This window comes from Arabidopsis lyrata, assembly GCF_000004255.2.
Source record: "Arabidopsis lyrata subsp. lyrata unplaced genomic scaffold ARALYscaffold_3, whole genome shotgun sequence".
Lineage (NCBI taxonomy): Eukaryota > Viridiplantae > Streptophyta > Magnoliopsida > Brassicales > Brassicaceae > Arabidopsis > Arabidopsis lyrata.
This window is the reverse complement of record NW_003302553.1, coordinates 12,667,133-12,692,170: the sequence shown is the minus strand read 5'-3', so window position 1 is coordinate 12,692,170 and position 25,038 is coordinate 12,667,133. Positions and strand designations below refer to the sequence as shown.

The 25,038-nt window shown below is 41.0% G+C and overlaps 3 protein-coding genes across 5 annotated transcripts; 1 reads left to right on the top strand and 2 right to left on the bottom strand.

Moving 5' to 3' along the window:
* Positions 1 to 1,018: 1,018 nt before the first annotated feature.
* LOC110230298 lies at positions 1,019 to 2,521 on the bottom strand. The gene is made up of 2 exons (XM_021032804.1): positions 2,440 to 2,521; positions 1,019 to 2,308 (listed from the first exon to the last, which is right to left on the bottom strand). Exon 2 carries the CDS (start codon positions 2,292 to 2,294, stop codon positions 1,350 to 1,352), a length of 945 nt encoding a protein of 314 aa, XP_020888463.1. The 5' UTR covers positions 2,295 to 2,308; positions 2,440 to 2,521; the 3' UTR covers positions 1,019 to 1,349.
* A 4,424-nt stretch (positions 2,522 to 6,945) lies between these two features.
* LOC110230318 lies at positions 6,946 to 7,988 on the top strand. 3 transcript variants are annotated; one of them, XM_021032860.1, is made up of 5 exons: positions 6,946 to 7,146; positions 7,232 to 7,354; positions 7,462 to 7,569; positions 7,638 to 7,697; positions 7,800 to 7,988. In XM_021032860.1, the coding sequence occupies exons 1-5, from the start codon at positions 7,105 to 7,107 to the stop codon at positions 7,941 to 7,943; spliced, it is 477 nt and encodes a 158-aa protein (XP_020888519.1). In that variant the 5' UTR covers positions 6,946 to 7,104; the 3' UTR covers positions 7,944 to 7,988. The 3 variants fall into 3 exon arrangements, with proteins under 3 accessions (XP_020888519.1, XP_020888518.1, XP_020888517.1); XM_021032859.1 differs by having other exon boundaries at positions 6,946 to 7,348; XM_021032858.1 differs by having other exon boundaries at positions 6,946 to 7,354.
* A 12,586-nt stretch (positions 7,989 to 20,574) lies between these two features.
* On the bottom strand, positions 20,575 to 21,093 carry LOC110230085. Its single transcript, XM_021032073.1, has one exon. The coding sequence runs from the start codon at positions 21,004 to 21,006 to the stop codon at positions 20,575 to 20,577; it is 432 nt and encodes a 143-aa protein (XP_020887732.1). The 5' UTR covers positions 21,007 to 21,093.
* Positions 21,094 to 25,038: the final 3,945 nt, after the last annotated feature.

Genomic DNA, 25,038 nt, shown 5'->3' with positions numbered 1-25,038 from the left:
TCTAGTCAAAAATTACAAAGATGACGAGTAAAAATGGTACTACTATCTTTTCCTATACTGTATCATCTTTTTACCACCATCTTCATGGCTTTTAAATATAATGCTATTTGTCCTAAATTTTCATCCAAGTATATGTATCCCATTTATTACACTCTGATTTTAATTGGTGACTATATATATATATATATATATATATATATATATATATATATATATATATATATATATATATATATATATATCTATATCATTGTCGTTAGAGTAAAATATTAATTTTTTTCTATTAGTATTACATTGTGATTTTGCCTTTTTACTCTTATGTGGATCCAAAGGCGCTTTTTATTTTTGCTGAAATACTTATTTGAAGTGTTGGATTTCTATATCAAAACGGGGAAGAATGAGTCTCCATCCTTAGTTCTGATTGATTATTGGGTATGAGCAAGAATCTTTTCTAATTCGTGTCATGGTTTTTGATGGCGAGTGAAGAACATAAATTGGTGGCAGGGGCGGAGCCAATTAAGAGGGAGGGGGGTCAGTTGACCCCCATAACATTTTAAAGTTTTGAAATTATAAGGTAAATTATCTAATGATTTTAGATATTTTGGTACAAAATTTCCTAGTTGACCCCTATGTCATGCCATAATTTTATGTCTTTGACCCCATTCATATTTAATTTTTCATTCAACATTAATTTTCTTTCTATGTTTGTTTTGTTTTTTCCTAAAAAATGATTACAATTCTCTAATATTTTTTTACATATTGATTCTTTTTCTTTGTATCATCGGATATCTTGTTTTCTTTCGTTCTTTTTCTCAAAATTGTTTTGACATATATTTCTATAAAATATCATAAATCAAAATAAAATATAATATTTAATATTAATATGTAATTAAATAAAAATAATAATATATATGACCTCTATAAACAAAAATTCTGGCTCCGCCATTTGGTGGTGCTCTCTTAACACGAAAATACCACTAAAATTTCCAACTTTGCAGTTTACGAAGCAAGCCTATTATTATTGTCAAAAAACTTTAATTTATAGTTCCACAACTTTCTAATCTTAGTTTACGAAACACAACAACTAGTTACCGCCTTCCAAGATCGATTTAATATTCACAAAAAAAAATAGAAAAGTTATATATCTGAGGCATTAATCAAAAGAGGGAAAACACGGGTTCTCTCTTAGTTTAGTTTTCTACTTTTCTGTGCTACACAACTTTTTAATGGTGACAACAATGATTCATAAACTTATTGGATATAGTTTAAACAAAAATAATTGGAAGAGAGATGATAGCAAAGATTATCCCACATCATATGCATAACAATGTCAAAGAGATTCTATTCAATTAGAATTCTCTGTGAACTTCTAATCCGCCACTTGCCAGATTGATAGTGAAGAACCCGTCTTTATCACCGACATGGACGTGGTTAGGCCTATAGTTGTAGGAGGGTTCTTCAGCTGCAGGTCTACAAGAAATACCATCTCGTGAGAGGAAAATGAAGAGATCTCCAATGTCTTGAGTGTAAATAGCGTTTCCTTTATGGTCTAGCCTGAACACCATTACACCTTTTGTTTTCATGATCTTTCCAGAGGTCTTCTTGTACCACTTAACCAAGAAAGTTTCATCGGTTGATTGTGACTCCACCAAGAATACGCTCGCCCAGGAAGATTCCAGAAGCTCGCGTTGGGTCCTGGTCCGCTCGGGAAGGTTTTGGAGCTGCAACCTCTGAATCTTCGGTGGTGTTTGCTTGTGTGTGTGGAGATCCCATGATCCGATAATGTGGCCTCCAGATCCAGGAATACGAAACATGCCATCTTTCTTGGAAAACATGACTTTGGAGGAGTAGAAGCAAGGGTTTTCGATTCTAACGTTGGTCCACCCAAATTTACTTTGAGCAGGTCTGAAAAAGCTGAGTTGAGGTCCCAAAAACTTGACAGCCACAACACAGTCCTCGTCGTCAAGAGGAGAAGATGCTACCACGTTGGTGACAATTTGAGTTTGGCAACGAGGTAAAGTTACAAAAGGAGGCGACGAAAAGTGTTTCGGTTCTCCTGAATCCCACATAGAATCAATGAAACGCAAAATTCCGTCGTCACTGTAAGTAGCTAACCAGCCAAGGTATGCTAGCCAATCTATTTTATGTCTACCCACAGGCACCTTCTTTTCCAAAGAAGTGTGGCGAGATTTAGGAACATTACTAACCTTCAGTCCACAACCGTGGATGGAACATGGAAGGGTTCGCAGTGAGGAAGATGGGAAGCCACTAGAGAGAAAAAGAGATGACCTCATCGACGCAGGTTTGCCTAGGCACAACATCGAAGGCTCGTTGAGAAGCAGAGACATGATGATGAATAATGATCGATCTTATCGAAAACAAGAGATTTAGGGAAAAAAAAAAAAAAAAACCTAATTGAAGAATCGTTGTGATGATCACCTTTTAGACGCTACATTATTAATACAGAGGAAATAGACTTGCTCACCAAGTTTCCCGTCTCCAAATAAACATATTATTCTCTCTCTCGGAGACGTATCGTCCCCAAACCGCACCCAAACCGATTTTATTTTAAAGAAATTTTCACGTTTAGCATTGAAAAAAGATTTGGTCTCAGCTTTTGGCAAAGTGAGATTTCATAACGTTGATTTTGAGAGCTTGGTTATTGATTTTATAACACAAAAAGAAGAAAAGTTACGTTTTAGAATTAATATTCTGGTTTTACTCTTGTTTTATTTATTTGGACTATGTTGGTTATTACTTTAAAGCTTTTTTGTATTTGAATCAAGGCCCTTTTTTTAACACCGCTTCTGGTCCATACAATGCTAGGCACGGCTCTGGAGACAAGTGTTTTGCTTTAGTGGACTATATTTATTTTATGGAAATATTACAACATCCTTGTATTCCTCCAATAAAAAAACAGCTTAATTACGACGTTCTAATGATATTAATATTTAATTATTTAATTAATAGCAAAGAAAGTACATCTTAATTTTATTTTTTTGATAAAAGAATACATCTTAATTAATTACTTACTTTTTGGTAAAATTAATAACTTTCTTCATTAATAGTAAATTTCAATTACTTAATTAATAGCAAATAAAGAGGTCTAATTGATACTAAACAAAATAGATAGCTTTTAATGACTAAACAAACGATAAATAGCAATGATATTAAACCGAAAAGCTCCAAATAGCAAATAGCTATTAATTTATTAATAGCAAATAAATAGGTCTAATCGATACTAAACAAGACTAGATTTCCACCCGCGGTATACCGCATGACGATTTGTTTTTAAAATTAGTAATTTTTAAAATTTAATGGTTATATATTATATATATTAAAATTTGCAAATTGTATCATTTTATAAGATATTTATATTTTATAGTTTACAATTGTTATTAAGTAACGGTATACCACATAACAATTTTTCTTTTATACAATTTTCTTTGATCAGGATCATTCGATATGTCAAATATTGGTGGTGTTAAAAAAGTAATAAAATGAAGATTTCATATTAAAGCATCGGGTTAATGATGTTTAACCCGATGGAAGGAACATGGAAGGGTTCGCAGTGAGGAAGATGGGAAGCCACTAGAGAGAAAAAGAGATGACCTCATCGACGCAGGTTTGCCTAGGCACAACATCGAAGGCTCGTTGAGAAGCAGAGACATAATGATTAATAATGATCGATCGTATCGAAAAGCAAGAGATTTAGGGAAAAAAAAAAAAACCTAATTGAAGAATCGTTGTGATGATCACCTTTTAGACGCTACATTATTAATACAGAGGAAATAGACTTGCTCACCAAGTTTCCCGTCTCCAAATAAACATATTATTCTCTCTCTCAGAGACGTATCGTCCCCAAACCGCACCCAAACCGATTTTATTTTAAAGAAATTTTCACGTTTAGTATTGAAAAAAGATTTGGTCTCAGCTTTTGGCAAAGTGAGATTTCATTCTCACGTGGTGGCAGTTAAGCCAAATTGTGACGAAAATACCCCTAACGACGAAAACCAAACGACACAGTTAATTTCGGTTTAGTTGCTTTCTTTTGTTTTACATCACACGGTTTAGTTAGTTTTGAATAAAAAAAAAAAAAAAATTTCGTTGCAGAAACTGTCGAAGAAAACGAAGAAGAAGAAGGAGAGAGAGACGGAGAGATTCGAGAGAGAAGTAGAAATCAGTTCGGAATTCATTTATCCGTCTTCGTTTTTGACATCTCCGTTCGAATTGTCGGCTACTTGATTTGAGGCATTGCATTGAACTCAATAAACCGGCGAAGAGAAAGTTCCAGTTTTTCCGGCGAAGGCGACCTGAGAAACCTCCGGCGAGATAGAAACCTTCGAGATGGCTGGAAATAAACAAAACGACGAAGTACCAAGGAAGCAGCATACGCGGGAAGGCCCCGAGAAGGAGAAGCGGGTACTCAGAGTATCCCCGAGGAGAAAACTCTCTCCGACAAAGCCGCCGGAGGAATTGGGTAAGTTCATATATTATTTCGTTTGTAGTTTCTTTGGGTGTATCGGAATCTTAAAGCTTGTTTGATAAAAGGGATAGAATTTTCCGGATTTTGCTATATCTGTAGTTTGAAAATTTGAGAAGATGAATTGGAAATCTCTGTTTCCGCCAAAATTCAGATTTTGAGTATATAATGTTGATAATTACTGTGTACGTACACGAATTCATACATCCTTACTTAATTGTATATCACTTGTAATTGCAGGCAGTACAAGCGTGGCTCCGACTGAAGATCTTATAGTTGAAGAGTTACCACCTAGACTCTTTGCCCTAGACCGGTACCCTGTCAAGACGAAGATGAACGCGTACTCCAAACCGGAGTACCTTTCTGACATAGCGCAAGTTCTTAAGGGAAAAGAGGAGATGAAGTTTCTTCTCGAGTCTCCATTTGGGGACCTTTTTAGGATACCTGCTAACAAGTATTCCTTCTCAGGTAAGCTTGTTCTTGGACTAATATGTCGTCAGTTAGTGACGAGTAAAGTGAATGAGATGTGGATGGCCTTCGGCGGTCATCCAATAAAATTCGGATTAAGAGAATTTAGTCTGGTAACTGGTCTAGAATGTGGGACATATCCCAACAATAAAGACGTGACGGATGTGCTAAAGGTTAAAGCTGGGAGTCAAAGTGTTTGGAAAACTCTGTTTGAGGAGAAGTTTGGGGAGAAGCCGAATCCAACATTGCATGATTTGGTGGTCTGGCTGAAGGAGGAGGAAACCATGGATGGGTGGAAGCAGCTGGCCTTATCTCTTATAATCTTGGTAGATGGTGTGATAGGGTGCCATAATAACCCCATAAGGCCTTCTGAGTTCACTGTTGAGATGACGAAGAACGTGCAATTCTTCTGCAAATACCCTTGGGGAAGGGTGTCTTTTACCCGTACTTTGGAGAGGATAGCAAAATTCCAAACCCTTCAGATGCTTAAAAACTGATAAGGTGTGTAAAGGATGGGTCTTATGCACTACATGGATTCCCATTAGCACTCCAGCTGTTTGCGTTCGAAACAATCCCATCCCTTGCTAAGCTAGTACCTGATGATGAAGCTAACAGGACATTTACTCAGAGGTCTATCCATCATCTTGCCTCACTACGGGCAATCAGGACATCCAGCATCTTGGAGTGTGAGGCTACTGAAGAGGTATGTACAATTGTTTATGTACGTACATTATTTAAAAAGTAAGTGTACATTCTCTAAGTGGTTAACAAACTTATTGGTGTAGGTTGAGGTAACCTATCTTGTGAAACCAGAGGACAATATTTGTCCTCCATCCCTGTCATGGGATGATGAAGTTGAGGATCCAAGAGTTGCTTACATTGAGCGACTGTTGTTAGCTGGTCATGAGTGGAAGGAGGAAGAATGGGTTGGAGGTAATGCTGCATTTCCAAAGCAGGAGCGCCCACCACAACTTGGAGAGATACGTGAGTGTAAATGTTGTTTTTATACTTTCTGATTATTGTCCTTTGAAGACCAAACAATGATTAAACTGGTCTATCGTAGGTGTGAAGAAGAGGAAAAGAAATATACCAGCCCCGAATGCACCTGCTTTGAAAAAACAGAAATCTGTTGTGGAAGAAGAAAATGAGGACACTGCTGAGGATTGTTCTGAAGATCCCCAGTTTGAGAAGTTTGTAGTTGAAATTAGGAGGTGTTTCAAGAGGCAGGAAGCACAAAATAAACAAATGCAAGAAGACTTGAAGAAATTTGTCCGTAAGGAGATACGTGCTGCCTTAGATCCAAAGGGCAAAAAGACAGAACCAACCAAAACTTCCCATGCTTCACAGGGCCCAAATAAATCGGTGGTTAAGGCACCGATGAGTGTGAAGAAGGCATCTAAAAGGATGTCTACAAAGAAAGTCTTCAAGTCTGGAACAAGAAAGTTTGCAAGGCTGAAGAATATAATGACGTCAGTTGCGGAGATTACTCAGCTTTCTGATGGTAACTCTTCCTCTGAGGAAGATGACCAGGTATGGCATGTACGTACATTTATATATAGTATTTTAAATGTACGTACATGAAGATTAATTACTGTAACTTATCTGCTATGGTACAGGATGAAGCCAACAATGAAGGTGGTTTTACTGCAAATGATGGAGGAGATTTTTCGAACAGAGACGAAGATATGGTTGACACTGAAGTAGTTAACATTTCAGTTGGTGGACCTACACCTTCCCATCAGGTATGTCGTGTAGAAATATTTTTATCAATTATTTCCAGTTGTGTACGTACACATAGGCTTCAGAAGTGTATGGTATACTATGTTTCAGGATGAAGGAGCACGTGATGGTGGTGAGTCTGTCCTTGTTGGTACACAGTCAGGGGCAGAGGAAAAAGCTAGTGCTGACACAGAGATGGAAGAAATTCCATCTCCTGTACCTTCAACCTCTGTACATGTATATCTTGTGCTAATAGCCACATACTGTGTTCCATAAGTGTACGCGTATCAATTATTTTCAGTTCTCCACGTACATATAGCTTAAGAAGTGTATGGTATACTATGTTTTAGGATAAAGGACCAATTGATGGTGGTGAGCCTGTCGTAGTTGGTACACAGCCAGGGACAGATGAAAAACCAACTGCTGACACAGAGATGGTAGAAAATCCATCAGGTTTACCTGCAACATCTGGACAGGTATATGGTCTGCTAATAGTCAAATGTAGTTTTCCATATGTGTACTCACATAAAGCTTAAGACGTGTATGGTATATTTGTTTCAGGGAGAAGAACATGGTGCCGGTCTTGAGAGTGAAGCAAATGTTGGGGAGCAACCAGAAATTTGTGAGGATAATGATAGAGATACATCTTCTCAGGCTGAACACACCGAGGAACCCGGTGTAAGTGTACGTACATTTGTCATTCTTATTTCCCGTGTACGTATAAGTAATGATTGTTTCAGACATCACAAAATAGAGGATATAGCCGATGAAGTTGATAACTACTGCCACAGGTTGATGCGGGAGATGTACCCAATGTAGTTCCAGAGAGTAAAGTGGATGACTCAGTACTTGAGGGCACCCTAGGGGATCCCTCTTCACCATTTGCAGTAGTTAAGAATGTAAGCTAACTATATTTTTAAATAAAATAGTGTAGGCTTGTTTAAATTTATAATCTTCTATTATGCAGGTGTTACAGGAGTTGGCAACGAAAGCCTCCATGGATGTGGATGCAGCTAATGTAAAGGAGGTAAAAATCTCGTGTTTGGTTTAAAATTATACACAGTTATTAACATACGTACATAGGATTGTATGCGTACATTTAAATAATTCTGCACGTTAATTTGAAAAGGGAGTGTTGGAGCAGCAGGGGATTGTCGACGGGGTGGAAGAACAAGAGGATTCAAACCCAGGGTTAGATGAAGCAGACACGACAGTTGGTACACTGGAAAATATTGTGAGTATCTTCCCAGTAAATATTATCATTACATTTTGAAATTGTTTAATCATGGTGTTTACAATAATACTTCTTTACAGGATGAACCAAATAACGATGCTGCACTCGAAGCAATAGCAGTTAAAATTCATACGCCGGTTGTACCCAAAAAAGTGAAGAAGCAAATAATTTTTGAGATGGATGAAGCCCTTCCGGAAGGTTTTAAGGAAACAACAGTCCTCGTGGAGGATGTTCCTGGACGAGCTGAAGATTCAAAGGTGGTTATAGCGGCTAGAAATGTCCCTTACAACCCCTTGGAGAAGGTTGACGCTTCCAAATTAGAGCTCTTAACCAATGTCCTCCGCGGTCCGAATGTGTAAGTATCGTGCATTATCAAAATTATCCCTTAATTGATACATTGGTTTTCTATAATAACCAGTCATACTATAATATTGGATATATAGAAAGCACACTCTTTTCGGGTATCGCAAAGTGGACAACGAGTTTTTCTCCATGCTTATAGCACAAGGACAGTGGGTGGATAATATGGTAAGTTGAAATAGTACATTTGTGTACATTTTTTAAATATGCCTGAAGTGTACATACACTGACTGTCTATGCTATTATCATTTCAGGTCTTGGAAATGCTCGCAATCTTGATGTGGCACAAGAACGGTCAACAAATGATAGCAAACCGATGCGTTGTTTTGGACTCCTTCCTGCTTTATGAGCTTACTAAGCGTGCTGTCAGCTTCAGAAATTGTATAAATAAGCTTGGGTTCAAATGGGGCGACCGGCTATACGACATGGCCAATGGAATACACATACACCGTGAACCTAGTCTTAGGTGGTTCAAGGATGTCGACGTGGTATATGCTCCGATGAACTAGAAAGGTGATCATTGGGTTGGGTTGGCAATCCACCTCAGCGCCCGACATATAGTTGTCTATGACGCTCTCATAGAACACACGCGGGAGTCTGTTGCATGGTCAAAGATGCAACCTGTCTGCGAGATGATGCCGTACCTAGTGAGAGCGATGTGCGCGGATGTATTGCCTGAGAAGTACTCAGTTGAACCTTTTGCCTATGAGAGAAATGTTATGGTCACTCAAAACCCAAGTACAGGAGATTGCGGGCCTTACGCAATGAAGTTCTTGGAGTTGCTAGCGTTTGGTAACCCAATGTCAAACTTGGTGAATATTCAAGAAGCAGATATGGCCACCTACCGTCAGGTGTACGCAACAGAAATCTACGAGCACGGCAAGCGCGAGTGTGGTAATCGGCGTTTATTATAATCATCCCTGGATGTTGAATTATTATTATTTCCTAGTACTTATTTTCTTATTTTCAACAACCAAATTAGAACAATGTAATTAATTATGGAGATCCTAAAAATATTTATGTAATCGTTATAACTATCTTCTCTAGACAATCTGCACATCGTACACTTATTCAAAAACCAACATGTGTACGTACATCTTATATAACGTACGTCATTTACACAAAAGTCGATTTTTCTCATAATAAGATATCTATTTCTTTACTTACATTGATTTGACAACCCTCCCTCACTGCATCATCACTTACGTAAGATTGCATTAACTACAACCATAACTTAACCAACTAACTTCATTGTTCTTTATTTAAGAGTAGAAATTGCATTGTTTTGAAACACCAAATTCCAAGAAATGTCTACACCAAATCTACCTGAAGATTTGCTAGCCAAGATAGCCAAAAAAATGGCTGACAAATGTTGGTGGTACCTCGGACCTCTGTTAAGATCAGGGCGTGGTGGAAGAAACATTGTCTACAGGCCGGATGTCTTGAAAGATGCTAATATTTATAGCATGTGCAGTGATCCCGATGACTTCCATGCGGCAGGCCATGATCCGAATGACATCAACGCTGAAGGTCGATATAGACCCTTTTTCAAAAGGTGTCTAGAGGCTGGTAACCCGATTGCTATTTACCATGAAGGACTGCGTCTAGTTACCCATGAGTCTGACATTAAGGGCGCCATTGTACTTTTACAGCGGAATGTACCAAGGCACGCCGATGCAACCCTGGCCTGCGCTATTCTGTGCATATGCGACGGGAATGCTCACTTGGGTGGTGTGTACCTACGTCTGTTCACATGGGAATGCTCAGAAGAAACACGTGACATGTGTGAGGAACTCCTAGAAGAAATTAAAAAATATGGAATTAAGTTAAACAACACATACGGCGCAACCTTTTCGTACCCTGAGGAACGTGGTATTCAAACGCCTCCTTGCGTGATGCTGTGTTATATCAGATCTGGACCCTTCAAGAATGTGTGCAACGTATGTTACCTCTGGTGGTGTGCGAGAAGAATTAGTCAAATTCTCTAGGCATTTCTTACGTAATATTATTTGAATTTCTAAGTTTTTATGTTATAATATGTGGCCTTTGCAATTGTACTTTGCTTATCAGTAATGCATGTCTTTTTATCTACATCCTTGCTTGTTTCTCATATACTACTCAATCTTATGAATGGTTACAAATAATTGTAATATTTTATAGTAAATTGAGAAACAAGTTTCTTAATGTTAGATAATGGTGCCTTGTCAACACAGGCTTACGAATTATCATTAAATACATACTGACCTGATTTAGCCATTGATAATGACCTCTATCTTTTCAAAAAAAAAAAAAAGAAACGAAATTAATGTACATATATACGTACACATCCCTGTAATTAATGTACACTGTCTTTTGTCAGATAAAACGAAATTGCAAAAGAAAGAGATTTGGTTTTTAATGCGTTTCCCCCAGATTTAGCCATATACATGAACTCAATCTTTTCCCCCTAATTCGGCGACAGACATCAACTCAAACTTTTGGTCAGAGAACGTAATAAGGGTAGACATACGTACACGGGTATACGTTACTGTGTACAAGTATTTTAGTTGGTTTGAAACTAGAAATATGAGAAGCGACTTTCGAGATGGTAGTAAATGATGATGCAATGCTTATTGATTTGACCTGTAATAACCCATATCTACAAGTTTTGGAGTGGTTATTTAATGCATACTGTCAAGCTCTATTCATAGAAATGACCTCTATCTTTTCGCATAAATCTCCTTAATATACGTACACGGTTTGCAATTAATGTACACTGGCATTTGTCAGATAAGAGGAACTTTAAAATAATAACACTTTTTTAATGCATTCCCCCCCAACTGTAGCCATATACATGAACTCAATATTTTGCCCCTATATAAACGATATCACACACACTAATTTATTTGCTCACATTCTTCTAAAACCTCCTTCATTCATCAACTGCAAGATTATTTCTAAACCTCCTTTGTTAACAACATGGCTTTCCCCGCAACCCCTCCAACCGAGATGTACCTTGCAATACAATTGCCAAACCCGATTTCCGTCCACATCAACTACCTGCCCGTATCCCAGAATCCCATCGAGACCCTCCGCCACTTGGTCGAAGCAAGTGACGTAAACGCAATAGTGATGGACGACTTCATCACATGGCCTCACTTCGTGCAGCCGGAGTCTCCCTTCAGGGCCTACTTCAGCCTCTTGCTAGAAAGGGGTGCGATCCCGGCTATATACCTCGAAGGTGTCCGCCAGGCAAGCAGCTTCCTAACGGTGACCCACGGCACTACACTACATAACTCCGTCGCTCCATCCAACCCTTTCGCCTGCTTCGCGACCGGCTTATTCCAAAACTTGTACTGGCAACCATGTCGAATTTCTTCCAGTCAGCGATATGTTCTGGGCGATGACACCCACATTAGCGGCAGCTCACGCAGTGGGGGAGCTGGTGATGTATCACATAAGCCAGCTTCACACCGAAGGTCCTCGGCTCTGGCAACGTTCATGGAGGTATGTGCACACACCGGCATGTGTTGGCCTTTGCACGTACAGTTCCGGCTGCAGAGGGTGTTTCTTTTACTGGTACGCGAGGGAGATGTGTGTCTTCTATTAGATATGACTTTGATAATGACGGATGAGGCATACAATTTTCCGGCTCATGTGTATGCTTCGGGCTCTACTTTTTTGTTTATTGCTTCCGCATCTAATATAAGTTGTTTGTCTTTCTTGATTGTATGTCCTTCTTCGGGCACTTAATTATGAATGAATGAAGTTTTTGTTGTTTGAGGACAACAATTATGATATATGTATGTTTTCGTGTACGTACACGGGTTTCGTACAATTTGCTGATTGAAGAACCAAAAAGCTAGTCAAACGTACACTGGCAAATTAATTGTAATTGTAGACGCTGTACGTATAAAATGTACGTACAATTACCCAATAGTTTATTATACAAAGTCAAGTAATTAGAAAACGACAACAAGTTTATGTAGTTTTACAATACTTAATATAAATCTAGTCTTTAATAATAAGAAGACTGGGGAAAACAAATCCCCCTAACTAAAAAATGACCTGCTTGATCTCTTCCACTTCCGGTGTGTCCGGATCGGCAAAGACCATTGACACAGGACCATGACTCACAACCTTCGGATTAGCTCTGTCGGTTAAATGCCAGAAGACGAGTGCGACAACAACATTGCACTGACCTAGACTTCGAAAGAAGGTTTGGAATTCCAACGCCTGTTCATTGTGTGCTTCGCATTCCAAAACTTCGTTGCTACATTAGATTAAAAGAAGAATCAAGTCAGCGTTTAGATTAAAAAGTGTAAGTGAATCAAATGTCAAAAGAACATTTACTATCTATCTTTGATCTTGAAAGGAAGCTTGAGACCGTAGAAGTCTCCGGTCAAGTGGCCAACCTCTAACAACGCTCCAATGACATCTACATCAAGGGCCAAAAAAATAGAAATAAACTTCTAATTTCAAAAATGTGTCCATAAAACGTAACTTAAAAAACATCTCACCGACTAAAACTTTTTTATCAACTGTTTTCTCCAAAATGTAGTCGAATTGAGTGAAATCGTAAAACGATATTGGGTCCCTTCGTAAGGCGTTAGTAACGACGGTCCGATCCATAAACCATATGCCGTAGTCATGAGATGTTGCTCTCACTGGGTCAGCGACGTTACGGACCAAGAAAGTGGTCACAATTTTCCACTCATTTTCTTTGATTCGGTCTATGTAAAAAGGAGCAAGGCGACGATCAATGGTGGCCTCGATACGGGAACGGGATCCCTACAAAATATGATATATAACAGATTTATATAGAATTGAACCTGACGTATGATAAAAAAACACAAACACGGCAAAGGGAAACTACCGAATTATCTGCCAAGATAAGGCCGAGTTTGAAGACGTTGGGCGCAACAAACTTCTTAAACACTCTCACGACAAATACACAAATTGTCCACCCAGTGATCTGAGGACACAATTCGGAGATGGTGTGATATCCGTCCATCACACGGTTAGCAAGAACAATCGAAAGACTTTGTGTTTGATTGATGTAACTGCCGAATGTAAAAGGGTTTTCGTTTGAAGGACATGTGGCTTAAGTAAGGAAATTCCGTAACGGACGCAGTGGGTAGTGCGAAAGTGTTCCAACGGTTGAGATACAAATGTGTGTAACCGTTTGTAACCGTTTATTGCATGAAGATTATACGTACACAGACACAACAAAAACGTACACTAACAAAAACGTACACTCAGAAAACGTACATAGTTATACGATGGCAAACATTAAACGTACGTACACCGTCACAACACTTTGGTACATACTGTCCACACATAAACGTACACTGTCTTCGCGGAGACATAAAGCTTATGAGGAGAACTAAATAGGATTTTTGCAAGTCTTCTTGTTATGACCTGCTTGTCTACATCGTGTGCACTGATTCAGAATAAGTCTTTTCTGTCTCTTTTTCTGAAGTGACAACAACAATAAGTTAATAATCTACGCATCTTATACTCAAAACATAATGTTGTGGGATATTTGAAAAATCTGTACACGTTTGAATGATAGCACTTACCCGGTTTTCACCTCTAGATGGAATCCTTTTGGTTGTTGGTCTTCCTGGTGGTCGTCTACTGTATGGAGGAATTAGTATCAAATCCGATATATGTTGTGGGATGACAACATCCTTCGGATCCGCGATAGGTAGAATCGGTTCTTGAAAAGAATCGGAAAACGTTTGAAGGCCATACCACCATCCGACAACAACCTTCGGATATATTCCAAACTCGATTGCAGCTGCTAGACCGTGTTCACATGGGATTCTCAACTTTGTGTACCTAAGGCACGTACACGTACACTCGTCCAGAACGACATGAAAATGCTCACCTGACTTGCTTGTAACTTGATAACTCCACGGTCCAGACATCTTAACCGCGAATTTCCCTGACGCAGGCAAATCTTGGAGAAAACGCTCATCAACCTCAGGCGTCACTAAAGACTTACACCTAGCCACTTTTTGCCTCCTCGCTGCGAACCATCGCATTAGGACCTCTCGAATGAACTCTATCATGTACACAATCGGATATGATTTGGCTCTTGTTAAGATATTATTCATAGACTCCGAGTTGTTGCTAGACATGATATTGTAGCGTTCCCCTTACAGTGAGCTCTTGTCCAATTCTCAAATCCAATTTCCTCTAAGTAATTTGCGCATGCAGCACTCTTAGCCCTTAATTGTTCTAAGTATTTTTCAAAATCTCTCACTCTGTAAGCTTTAGCAGCGCTGAAGAATAATCCAGATACACCATACTTACCATAATAGGTGGAGATATTTCGCTCAAGGTGTAGTGCACATGCACCATGATGAGCTTTCGGATAAACCACACTGAGGCCTTTATATATTGAAGAATGTCTGTCCGATATAATCATTAAATCTTCACTGTCTGGAACAATGTCAGCTAATTTATCAAAGAACCACACCCATGAAGCGTCAGTCTCACCATCCACAACACCAAACGCTATTGGAAATATTTGGAAGTTCCCGTCTTGGGCACATGCAATGAGGAGACATCCCTTGTAACGTCCTACTAGCTGCATTCCATCTACGACAATTACCTTCCTCATATACTTCAGACCTTTTATAGAAGCCCCGAGAGATACAAAAACATACTTAAAGCGCTGCGTACCATCAGCTTCAGGTGTAGAGTGTAGGTGAGTTATCGTACCCGGATTAGCTAATTTAAGAAGATACAAATAGGTAGGCAAAAACCTGTAACTTTTTATATCATCCCCCCTTACATTTTTCACTGCAACCTCTTTAGCTCTCCAAACGGTAGAATATGAACATTGAGATCATTTAGGACCAACTGTGGTAAATCGACAGCTCTCGGACCCCCTTGCGTAGAACTGTATCTGCTCTTCACTACCTCTCCGAGAAGCTTATAACTAGCATGTTTATTATAATTCTTACGAGTGTCGATGTCACACGTATGGGTGGTATCATACGATGTGATTTTGAAACATTCTGAATTCTTGACAACTTGAGCTGTCAAATGCCATGGACAAGTATCATCAACGCAGACCATCTCCAATCTTGTAGGACATGACCTACGTTGCTTGTAGCAAAAGCATTGTTTGATTGCGAGATAAGACATTGTTTGTTGTATGACTTTTCTGTTCTTAAAAACACTCCCGACATACAAAGTCTCACCTGTCATACTCAGTTCGACTTGTGTCTCATCATCTCGTAAATTGGCTAAATCATCGAATACCGGAGCAGCATCATTTGATTGTCAATGTAGACAGGAGGGCATTTACTTTCTATCATCACTGACATCTTTCTCGGCATCCAGTAACTAATTATTGGATTGCATTCGGTGGACTTCAAACTGAAAACCTCGCATAATGTACGTACAAATTCCGTGTACGTCATGTTTTGCCTAACACGTACACAACGACCAAACCAGCCTTCCCATGGTTCAAATTTTCATTCTTCTTCTTTGCATTTCTGTTGGTGTCGGATCCCGCACCACAGGTTCAGGACCAACCAAAGATTGCCACGTAGTCAAGGATAAAGCCCAGTAGACCCACAAGTCAAAAGAACAGTCGAAGTGGTTATCACCATGAGGAGAATTCGAAGTGATTTCACTTAGATATGAGTCCGACATCAAAGTCACAGTTAATTCGGTTCAAGGATATTTGGGCCGAAAGGCGAGGCCCATGAAGATCAGAGTCAACTCAAATTCAAACGTTAAGCATTAAAGTCAAAGATCAAAACTGACGCATTTAAGAGAGAATAATTGTATTTAATTAGCCATTTAAATGTCGTTTTTCTATGTATAAATATAAAGGCCAATGACCATGTAAAGGGGATCTTTTTCTTCGAAGCAAGAAATACTATAGCAATTTTTGTAGCAATTCATAAGCTTTTTACATTCTTATTTTTTGTCCCTCAAGAATAATCTTCCCTATTAATAAAAATACTTGAGTGTGTGAATCCGACATCCACATTTTGGCGCCGTCTGTGGGGACAGAGGATTCTTGAGTGGTCAGATTTTTCTTTACTACATTCCCGAGATAAGCAGCAATGTCCGAAGGAGACGCCGTTGAGACATCATTGGCCGAAACCCTCAAAGCTATGCAGCAAACCATGTCGGACATATCACAAAAGTTCTCGGATGTGGAAAAGGCTGTCGATACGTTGCAAACATCCCAGGTATCTCTTAGTCAAAACGTCAATACTATACAAACTCGTGTTCGCTCTTTAAGTGCAGGAAATCCTGTGGGAATCCGAAGGAGGATACTCAACTCGCCAAGTTCCATTGCGCGAAATGAAACCAGCGGACAAACAACTCCTGGTACTACTAATAATGTAGTTCAGCCATTGGATGGAGAGGCACAGCTCAAAGATGAAGCTCAACTTGCAGATCAATACGAGCAGGAAAACCTCGACCAGTTCGAGACTATGAGGAACGTTAGCCAAGAACTAAAAGAAATGAAGTCAAAGTTCCATCAGGCTACAAGTTCAGAGCCGGATATCAATCGAGTCATTGAAGAAGCTAGGCGAACACCTTTCATCTCGCGAATTGCGAGTTTGAGAATCAAAGATTCCCGGAAGCTCAAGTTGGACCCTTACAGCGGATTGGAGGATCCAAAGAGCTATCTCGCAGCTTTTCTGATCGCTGCTGGAAGAATCGAATTAGATGAAGCTGATGAGGATGCAGGTTACTGCAAGCTTTTTTCGGAAAATCTATGCGGCCAAGCTTTAATGTGGTTCACCCAATTAGAGCTGGGTTCGATCAGCAATTTCGACGAGCTATCAGCTGTATTCTTAAAGCAATATTCCATCCTTATGGATAAAAGCGTTTCGGATGCCGATCTTTGGAACTTATCACAAGGATCAAATGAATCACTTCGAATTTTCATCACCAAGTTCAAAGGAGTGCTGTCAAAGGTCCCAAGAATCTCACAACAATCAGCTTTATCTGCCTTACGAAAAGGATTGCGACATGATTGAAGATTTAAAGAAGATTTAATACTTCATAAACCAGACACAATTCAGGATGCACTCTTCCGCGCAAACAACTGGATGGAGGTAGAGGACAAAAAAGAAAATTTTGCCAAATGAAATAAGCAAGAGAAGCCGGCAATCACCGTCCCTACCAAGAAGTTCGAACCCAGGGAGAACAAAGGACCAAAGAAATTTGGGTCGCAACCCTTCAACAGTACCGTCGGAAAGCAATTCCAAGGGAAAGGAAGATCAAACACTTGGGTCCGTGATGAAAGTTTATATTGCGACATTCATAAAGTGACCGGACATTTAACCAAGGATTGTAGCGTTCTTAAAAGGCACCTCGCAGAGCTTTGGGCCAGTGGAGATCTTTCCAAATTCGATATAAAATATTTTGTGAAGGAATACCACGAAGCAAAGGAAAATTCCAAAGATCAAAATTCCAAAAGACCAAGGTTAACCAACGAGGAAGAACCAAGGAATTCTAAGGGTAAGATCAATGTTATTCTAGGAGGTTCCAAATTTTGTCGAGATTCAATAAGTTCCATCAAGAAACATAGACGAAATGTCCTACTCAAAGCAAGCTTGAGCGAAGAAGTCGATTTTCAAGGTGCATCAATATCATTTAATGAAGAAGAAACGCGGCACCTCGAAAGACCTCATGATGATGCTCTAGTCATTACCCTTGACGTTGCAGAAAAAAGATGATGTAGTAATTGAAGTGGTATTGGAAGAAGACAAACCGGACCGGAAAATTCGAATTGGGGCAACTTTGACTAGCCAAATAAAAGAAGCTTTGATCGAACTTTTGAGAAAAAAACATAACATCATTCGCATGGTCAGCGGCAGATATGTCCGGCATAGATCCAAGCATAATTTGTCCTATTCGCGGTGGTGACTTCGGTTCGGAAGCTGCGCCCATATTTTCAATCCCATCCGGTTGAAGTATTAACCAACCAGCCACTCCGAACAATACTTCATAGTCTAAGTCAGTCCGGACGTTTGGCGAAATGGGCGGTGGAATTAAGCGAGTACGATATAGAATTCAAAAGCCGGATCAGTATGAAGGCTCAAGTTTTAGCAGACTTCTTGACTGAGCTACCAATACCTGGAACGATAGAGCAACCGGAGAACCAAACTTGGAAATTACATGTAGATGGGTCTTCAACAAAGCAAGGATCCGGAGTGGGAATCAAGTCGGAGTCTCCAACATCAGAAATTCTAGAACAGTCATTCCGATTGTTATTCAATGCCTCCAACAACGAGGCAGAATACGAAGCCCTGATTGCCGGACTTCGATTGGCACAAGGAGTTGGAGCTAAGGAAATATTGGCTTATTGTGATTCGCAGTTAGTAGTTAACCAGTTTAATAGAGACTATGAAGCCAAGGACTCAAGAATGGAAGCGTACCTCGAAGTGGTGAAGGATCTATCTAAACATTTCTCGAAATTCGAATTAATCCGCATACCTCGGGGGGAGAATACAACTGCGGACGCACTTGCCGCATTTGCGTCAACATCAGATCCTGAGTTGAAAAGAGTTATTCCAGTGGAATGCATTTCGGAGCGAAGCATTCAAGACAACAAAGAAACCCTCGTCGTTACAAGGTCTCGAGCAGCGGCACGTGACCGTGGCGAACCAGAGATCGAACCGCCACCCAACAAACGGAGGAAGTCAAAGGGATCAAACACATCTAACAAGGAACCCGTTGTCTTAGCTGAAGATGTGATTCCAGAAACGATATTAGAAACCGAGCCGTTAATCGAGGAGGATGTTCTTGAACCAAACGAGCATCCCGAGCCAGAGCCACGAGTATTTCACAAGGTTGACCAAATTCCGGCTAAAGACTGGGGGGCTGACTGGAGGGAGCCAATAAAGCACTACATCATGACAGGCGAGCTCCCAAAGAATAAGTGGCAGGCCAGGAAAATGAAAATCGTTAGCGCGAGATTTTGTCTATCAAAGGATGCATTATATAGACGAGGTGTCAGTGACCCTTACCTATTATGCATTTTTGGGCCCGAAGTCGAAATCGTCTTGAGCGAAGTGCATGAAGGATTATGTGGGAGTCATTCATCAGGAAGAGCTATGGCTTTTTAAGTTAAAAGAATGGGATACTATTGGCCCACTATGATCACGGATTGTGTTAAATTTGCCCAAAGATGTAAGCGCTGCCAACTCCATGCACCATTGATCCATCAACCTTCGGAGTTATTCTCTTCCATCTCCGCCCCGTACCCGTTTATGAGATGGTCAATGGACATCATTGGACCATTGCACAGATCAACTCGAGGTGTACAATACCTTTTGGTCTTGACGGACTACTTTTCGAAGTGGATTGAAGCTGAGGCATATGTTGGCATCAAGGATTCAGCGGTAAAGGCTTTCATTTGGAAGAATATTATATCTCGACATGGAGTTCCATATGAAATAGTCACCGATAACGGGCCACAATTCATTTCACAAGAGTTTGATGCCTTTTGTGCGGACTGGGGAATCAAAGTCAGTTACTCTACTCCACGATATCCGCAAGGAAACGGTCATGCTGAAGCCGCGAACAAGACGATATTGAGCAATCTCAAGAAACGTTTGAATCATCTAAAGGGAGGATGGTACGAAGAACTCCAACCCGTCCTATGGGCCTATCGTACAACCCCTAGGCGACCTACCGGAGAAACTCCATTCTCTTTGGTTTATGGTATGGAGGCAGTAGTACCAGCTGAACTTAACGTGCCCGGACTTCGCCGAACAGAAGCACCATTAAATGAGGAAGAAAATTCAGCAATGCTTAATGATTCACTAGATACTATAAATGAAAGGCGTGATCAAGCTTTGATTCGGATTCAGAATTACCAGCAGGCAGCAACCCGATATTACAATTCTAAAGTTAAAAGTAGGCCGTTCTTCGTGGGAGATTATGTGTTAAGGCGCGTCTTTGACAACAAAAAAGAAGAAGGTGCCGGTAAACTCGGTATTAATTGGGAAGGACCTTACATTATTACCGAAGTGGTTCGGAACGGTGTTTATAGGTTGAAAGACTTAGAAGACAGTCCAGTCAAGCGACCTTGGAATGTGATCAACCTAAAGAAGTTTTATGTTTAAAGCTACATGCATTTTTTATGTACATGAACTACGGTGTGGTTTGATCCCGAAATGGGTATGTAGGCAGCTCGGAAACGAGTTCAGCTATTAATAAAAATTTATTTTATTTCTTTATTAAAGTAAAGGTTCGGCTATGCGAACATACAAGAGATTGGAAGCAAAACATTTATTCAAACGAATAAGACAAAGTGTCGATCTTTGCACACTTCGAGTTAGGAAAACCCTCCCGGAGAGCAGAACACTTGAACTTCTTGACCAGCAAGATCAAGAACTGGCATCATACAATCCGGGATACGAGCAAATTCGGAGATTCCAAGCTCAATCCACTCTCCGGGGTGAGAACTAAGGATGTGAAGATCCCTTGATATCGCAGTGACCCTGCGCTGCATTCGATGAATCTTCTTCCAAAGTTTTTTCTTTTCCAGCGATAGCTTCCTGTGTTGAATTGCGAGCGCTTTGATAAAGGCCATCGCAATCTCCCGGTCTGTATCTGGAAGGTTCTTGATCAAAGCGCATGGAGCTCGGATCTGAGATTTGAAAAAGCCGCGAAGTGGAGAAGATCGCCTACTTGGAACATCTTCATCCATCATTCCGATCATAGAGAAGTCCGGCATAGACTCTGAACATCGAAGGTTAAAATCCATATCTGCAGAAGTAAGAAGAATAGTGAGAAGTAAAGGGAAGTTGAAGCTGTAATTTATAGGGACTTCATATCCCTAGCAAGCAGCAGATTCAGCCTGGGAATGGAGTGATTTGTGGCGAGATTTATGCCCTTAAACCAATCCTGCATTAAAAAATGCATCTCCGAGAATATTTGAAGAGAAAGGAAAGTTGCAAATGTTTCCATAAATAAACAAGGGCCGAAGCCCATTACGAGTTCAAATAAGTGAAGAAATTAGAGAACATTTATGGAAGAGGCTCAGGAACAGGCTCCTTCATCGCCGGTTTAGTTTTCGAAGTGGACGCCTTGTTCTTGGCATCCACTTCGGGATGATCCCGAACGCGTTTTTGACAGGTGCTGGCCTCCTCCTCGTCTTCTTCTTCGCTGTCAGATGGAACAGTATAGACCGGGGCATTCACGGGACTCGGGACTCCTTTAGCGCGGAGATACATCCGGAGCATCTTCGGGATCTCAGCGACAGAATCAAAGTTCCGCCATTCCCATTGAAAGGGATCACTTTCCAAAGCCCGTATCTTCCTCTCCACCCGAGCGATGCGAGCCTCGAGTGTTTGCCTTTTGAGGCCCAGCCGCTGCCTCTCTTCACACAAGCGACGGTGTTTATCGGCATACTTGGATAAAGATGAATGAATAAGATGAAACAAAAAGTTTTTAATCAAAGACGACAGATATTAACCTTGTCAATAAAGTCGCAAGCCTCTTTCTTCTCCTTCGAAGGAAAGTGAAAGACGGCGTGAGGGAAAAGAACGCCGGCCGGTTCAAAGCCGTCGCCGGACAAGAAGAGTGGGCTGCCGGGATCAATGGGGACTACTTTTTCGTTTTTCATTCTCGTAATATTTCTCAAGTAAGATTCTAAAATCGTATTTAAAGAAAGCTTAGAGGTAGGTAAGCCTTTATTTATAATGGTTTAGGTTTTGTCTTGGAACCATAAATCCAATAATGGTAGTGTACCCGAGTGGTTTAAACCATTTTTGGAAATAAAGAAAAGGCAGTTATTGCATTAAAGACGAGCCGTTTTTCCTACTTTTAAGAAATAAGAAGGGAAAGAGCAACCGTCGCATTAACTACAAAAGTTTCTAAGGCCCAAGCCCAATAAATTTATCGAGTTGACTAAACCCGAAGTGGGGAACTCGCTTTAAGCCGAGCTCAGTTCTCGCATTCTAAAGAGAAAGGTCTGATCAGCCTAAAAATCTCGAAAGCATAACCACAAGGCCACAAAGGGTTAAAAGCGGACTTTGCAAACCCGCACATAATTTTAACCAAACCCCCTTGGGGTCAAAACCTAGAAAGGTTTAAAAGCCTCCTCAGGCAAATATTTTGTTCAAAAGAAATAATAAAGCCTCCTTAGGCAAAAACAAGTTCGAAATTAAGTTTTAAAATTAATGGGACAATTCCCAATTTAAAGTGGACGCAGCCACTACGGAGTAACAGCCACCTCGGACTCCGGCTCGACAGTCGGAGTTTCATTCGCCTCCTTGGCTGGTGCTTGGTCAGATGGAGCTCCTGGTCCGCCCTCCACAGTACAACCATCCTCCGGGGTGACCTCCGATGTCACAGGAACTTCGGGTGGGACGACATCTTCCGTCTCACTTGGGCCTGGGAAGGACGGTTCCAGTCAATTTAAAAAAAAAAAAACATAAAGTGAGGAAAAGGTAGTATGAGTCAGGAGCCAAGCGTTACCTGCCCAGTCTAGACCCGATTCACTTATAGGAGGCGATTCAGTGAAGAATTCCTCGAAGTCCTGCGGGTTGAAGGTCAAAGTAGGAAGAGCTGCCAAGCGACTCCGCTTTTCAGAAAGATTAGCCGATAGTTCGGTCCTCTCTTGTACCTCGGAGAAATCTGTTTCATGGATTTGATCCAACAAAATCAGATTGCTCTCATGCTCCTTGATGTCTGATTCCAGATCTGACCTAGCTTTCTCGGTTTGAATGAAGCGGATGGCTCCTTGGATCAACTCCATCCCGCGTCCCTTAACCTCCTTTCTGTCTTTCGATGCCGACCTCGCCAACTCGGAATCACGCAATTTGGCGATCGCCTTGTACTTTGCGTTAAGCTCAATAAGTTGGTTGTTCAGGGAATTAGCGGTTGATTCAGATTCGTGAAGCCTACCCTGAACACCAGAAAGCTCATCCTTGAGTTTGAAATTCTGGTCGTACTGGTCCTGCAGCTCCCCCTTTATCTTCGCAAGCTCGGATGTTAGACTGTCAACCTTGTCCTCCAGATCGTGCTTGGAGCCGGTAGAAGAGCTTAGTTCAGCCTCAAGAGCAGAAATTTTTTTCTTCCACGCGTCAATCTCCTTTTCCCGACCAATGACCAGCGCCTCATAATGTTCGATCATATCATTAAGCTCACCGTTAGCCTAGCATTATGCATAAACCAGGATGGTGAGTCATTTCGATAAACGGCAGCACAATCGGAAAAATAAAGCGGAACTAACCCGAGATGAATGATAAGCATGAAGCAAATAGCGCTCACGAATCACAGAGCGCCACTTGTCGAAGTCTGGCAAGATCGAACCCGATCGGGTCTTGAAGCATCGAAAGACGCTGACCTCTTTCTCCATAGCTGCGAAGGAGGAAGAGTTGTAAAAATTGGAATCTGAATAAGAGACAGGAATTTTTAAGTATGTGTAAATCACCAAACCTGAAAGCGATTTGACTTGAGGGACAAGAGCAGGCTTTAACCTCGAGGAAGCATCTCGAGATTCAGAATCTCCCTTTTTAGGAGATGCACTCCGAGCAGTCTTCTCGCTGTTAGGCTGGGAAGAAGAAGACATATCAACAGGTCGAGGAGGACCATTGGTTTAGTGGGAGGGGATGATCGAGGTGAACGGTCAGTCTGGGCCCTTGATTTCTCCCTTCGCGGAGAAGAGTCGCTACGGGATGACTTGTCTCTCTTCCTGCGAACCAAGTTCTTAAGAGGTTCATTACTAAAATCATCTCGGAAAGGACGAGGAGAATCACGACGAGGAGATCGCTCTCTCCGAGGAGAACGTTCGTCATGACGTTCGCGGCGAGGTGTTAACCTATAAGCAGCAACGGATCTGGCTCCCTCGGTGCTGTTATCATCAACCAGCAGGGTCCTGCTATAGTCTTTTTTGTCAATGGCGGCCGCAAGGAACGCCTTGTTTTCATCACAAGCCTCTGCTATCGGCTTGGAGAGTTTCTTACGCTGGGCAGTAAGGGCCCGAGCTGACATTCCCTGAGTTGAGGGAGGAGGCGGAAGATGATGAAGTAGATTGGGAGGACTCATCCTGAGTTTTCGGTTGGCCTCGATGAACCGATCGAGGGTGAAAGAGTTCCAAAGGGTTTCCCCTTCAAGGATTGTTTTGAAGAACTTGATGAATTCTTCAGTCGGAAGAGTCGAAGCGATGACAGCTGCGAAGTGAAAACAACGAGTTTGGTCAGTAAAAAATAAAACAACCAAGGAAGGAATATACGACCTAATTTCTACCAGGCTTCGTAGACCACTTCGATGGGAGTACATCGGAAAGATTTCCAATTGAAGCAGGAGTTTTCCTAATCAGGAACCAAGGATGGTGCCAGTTTTCATCTTTGTTCGGGAGGTGCGAAATGACGTTCCTGTTGGCATTTGGATACGCCGAGAAGTACCCTGTTTTCTTTGATGAACTCCTTACGCTTAGGAGTTCATTCAGTTCGGAGACTCCAATGACGTAGCCAGCCTCTGCCGCAACGGTTATAATCCCGAGGATGGTTCGAAGGAGATTGGGGGTTAGTTGAGGTAAAGCAATCTCAAAGAGCTGCCAAGAATCGAACTAGGGCTTCGGGAAGGGGGAAGGTCAATCCGCAGCCCTTGAAGTAGATTTCGTAAACACAAAAGTAGCCGTCGCGGTGGTTCTCCGGGGATTCTGTAGGATCGGCTATCTGTGCCTCCGCTATGATTCCAGGAGGAATTTGACAAAGCCCCCTTAATTGCTCAAGGGATGAAGAGTACAGGTGGATTTGTAATGAGGACCGGCAATATCGTTAGGACGAGT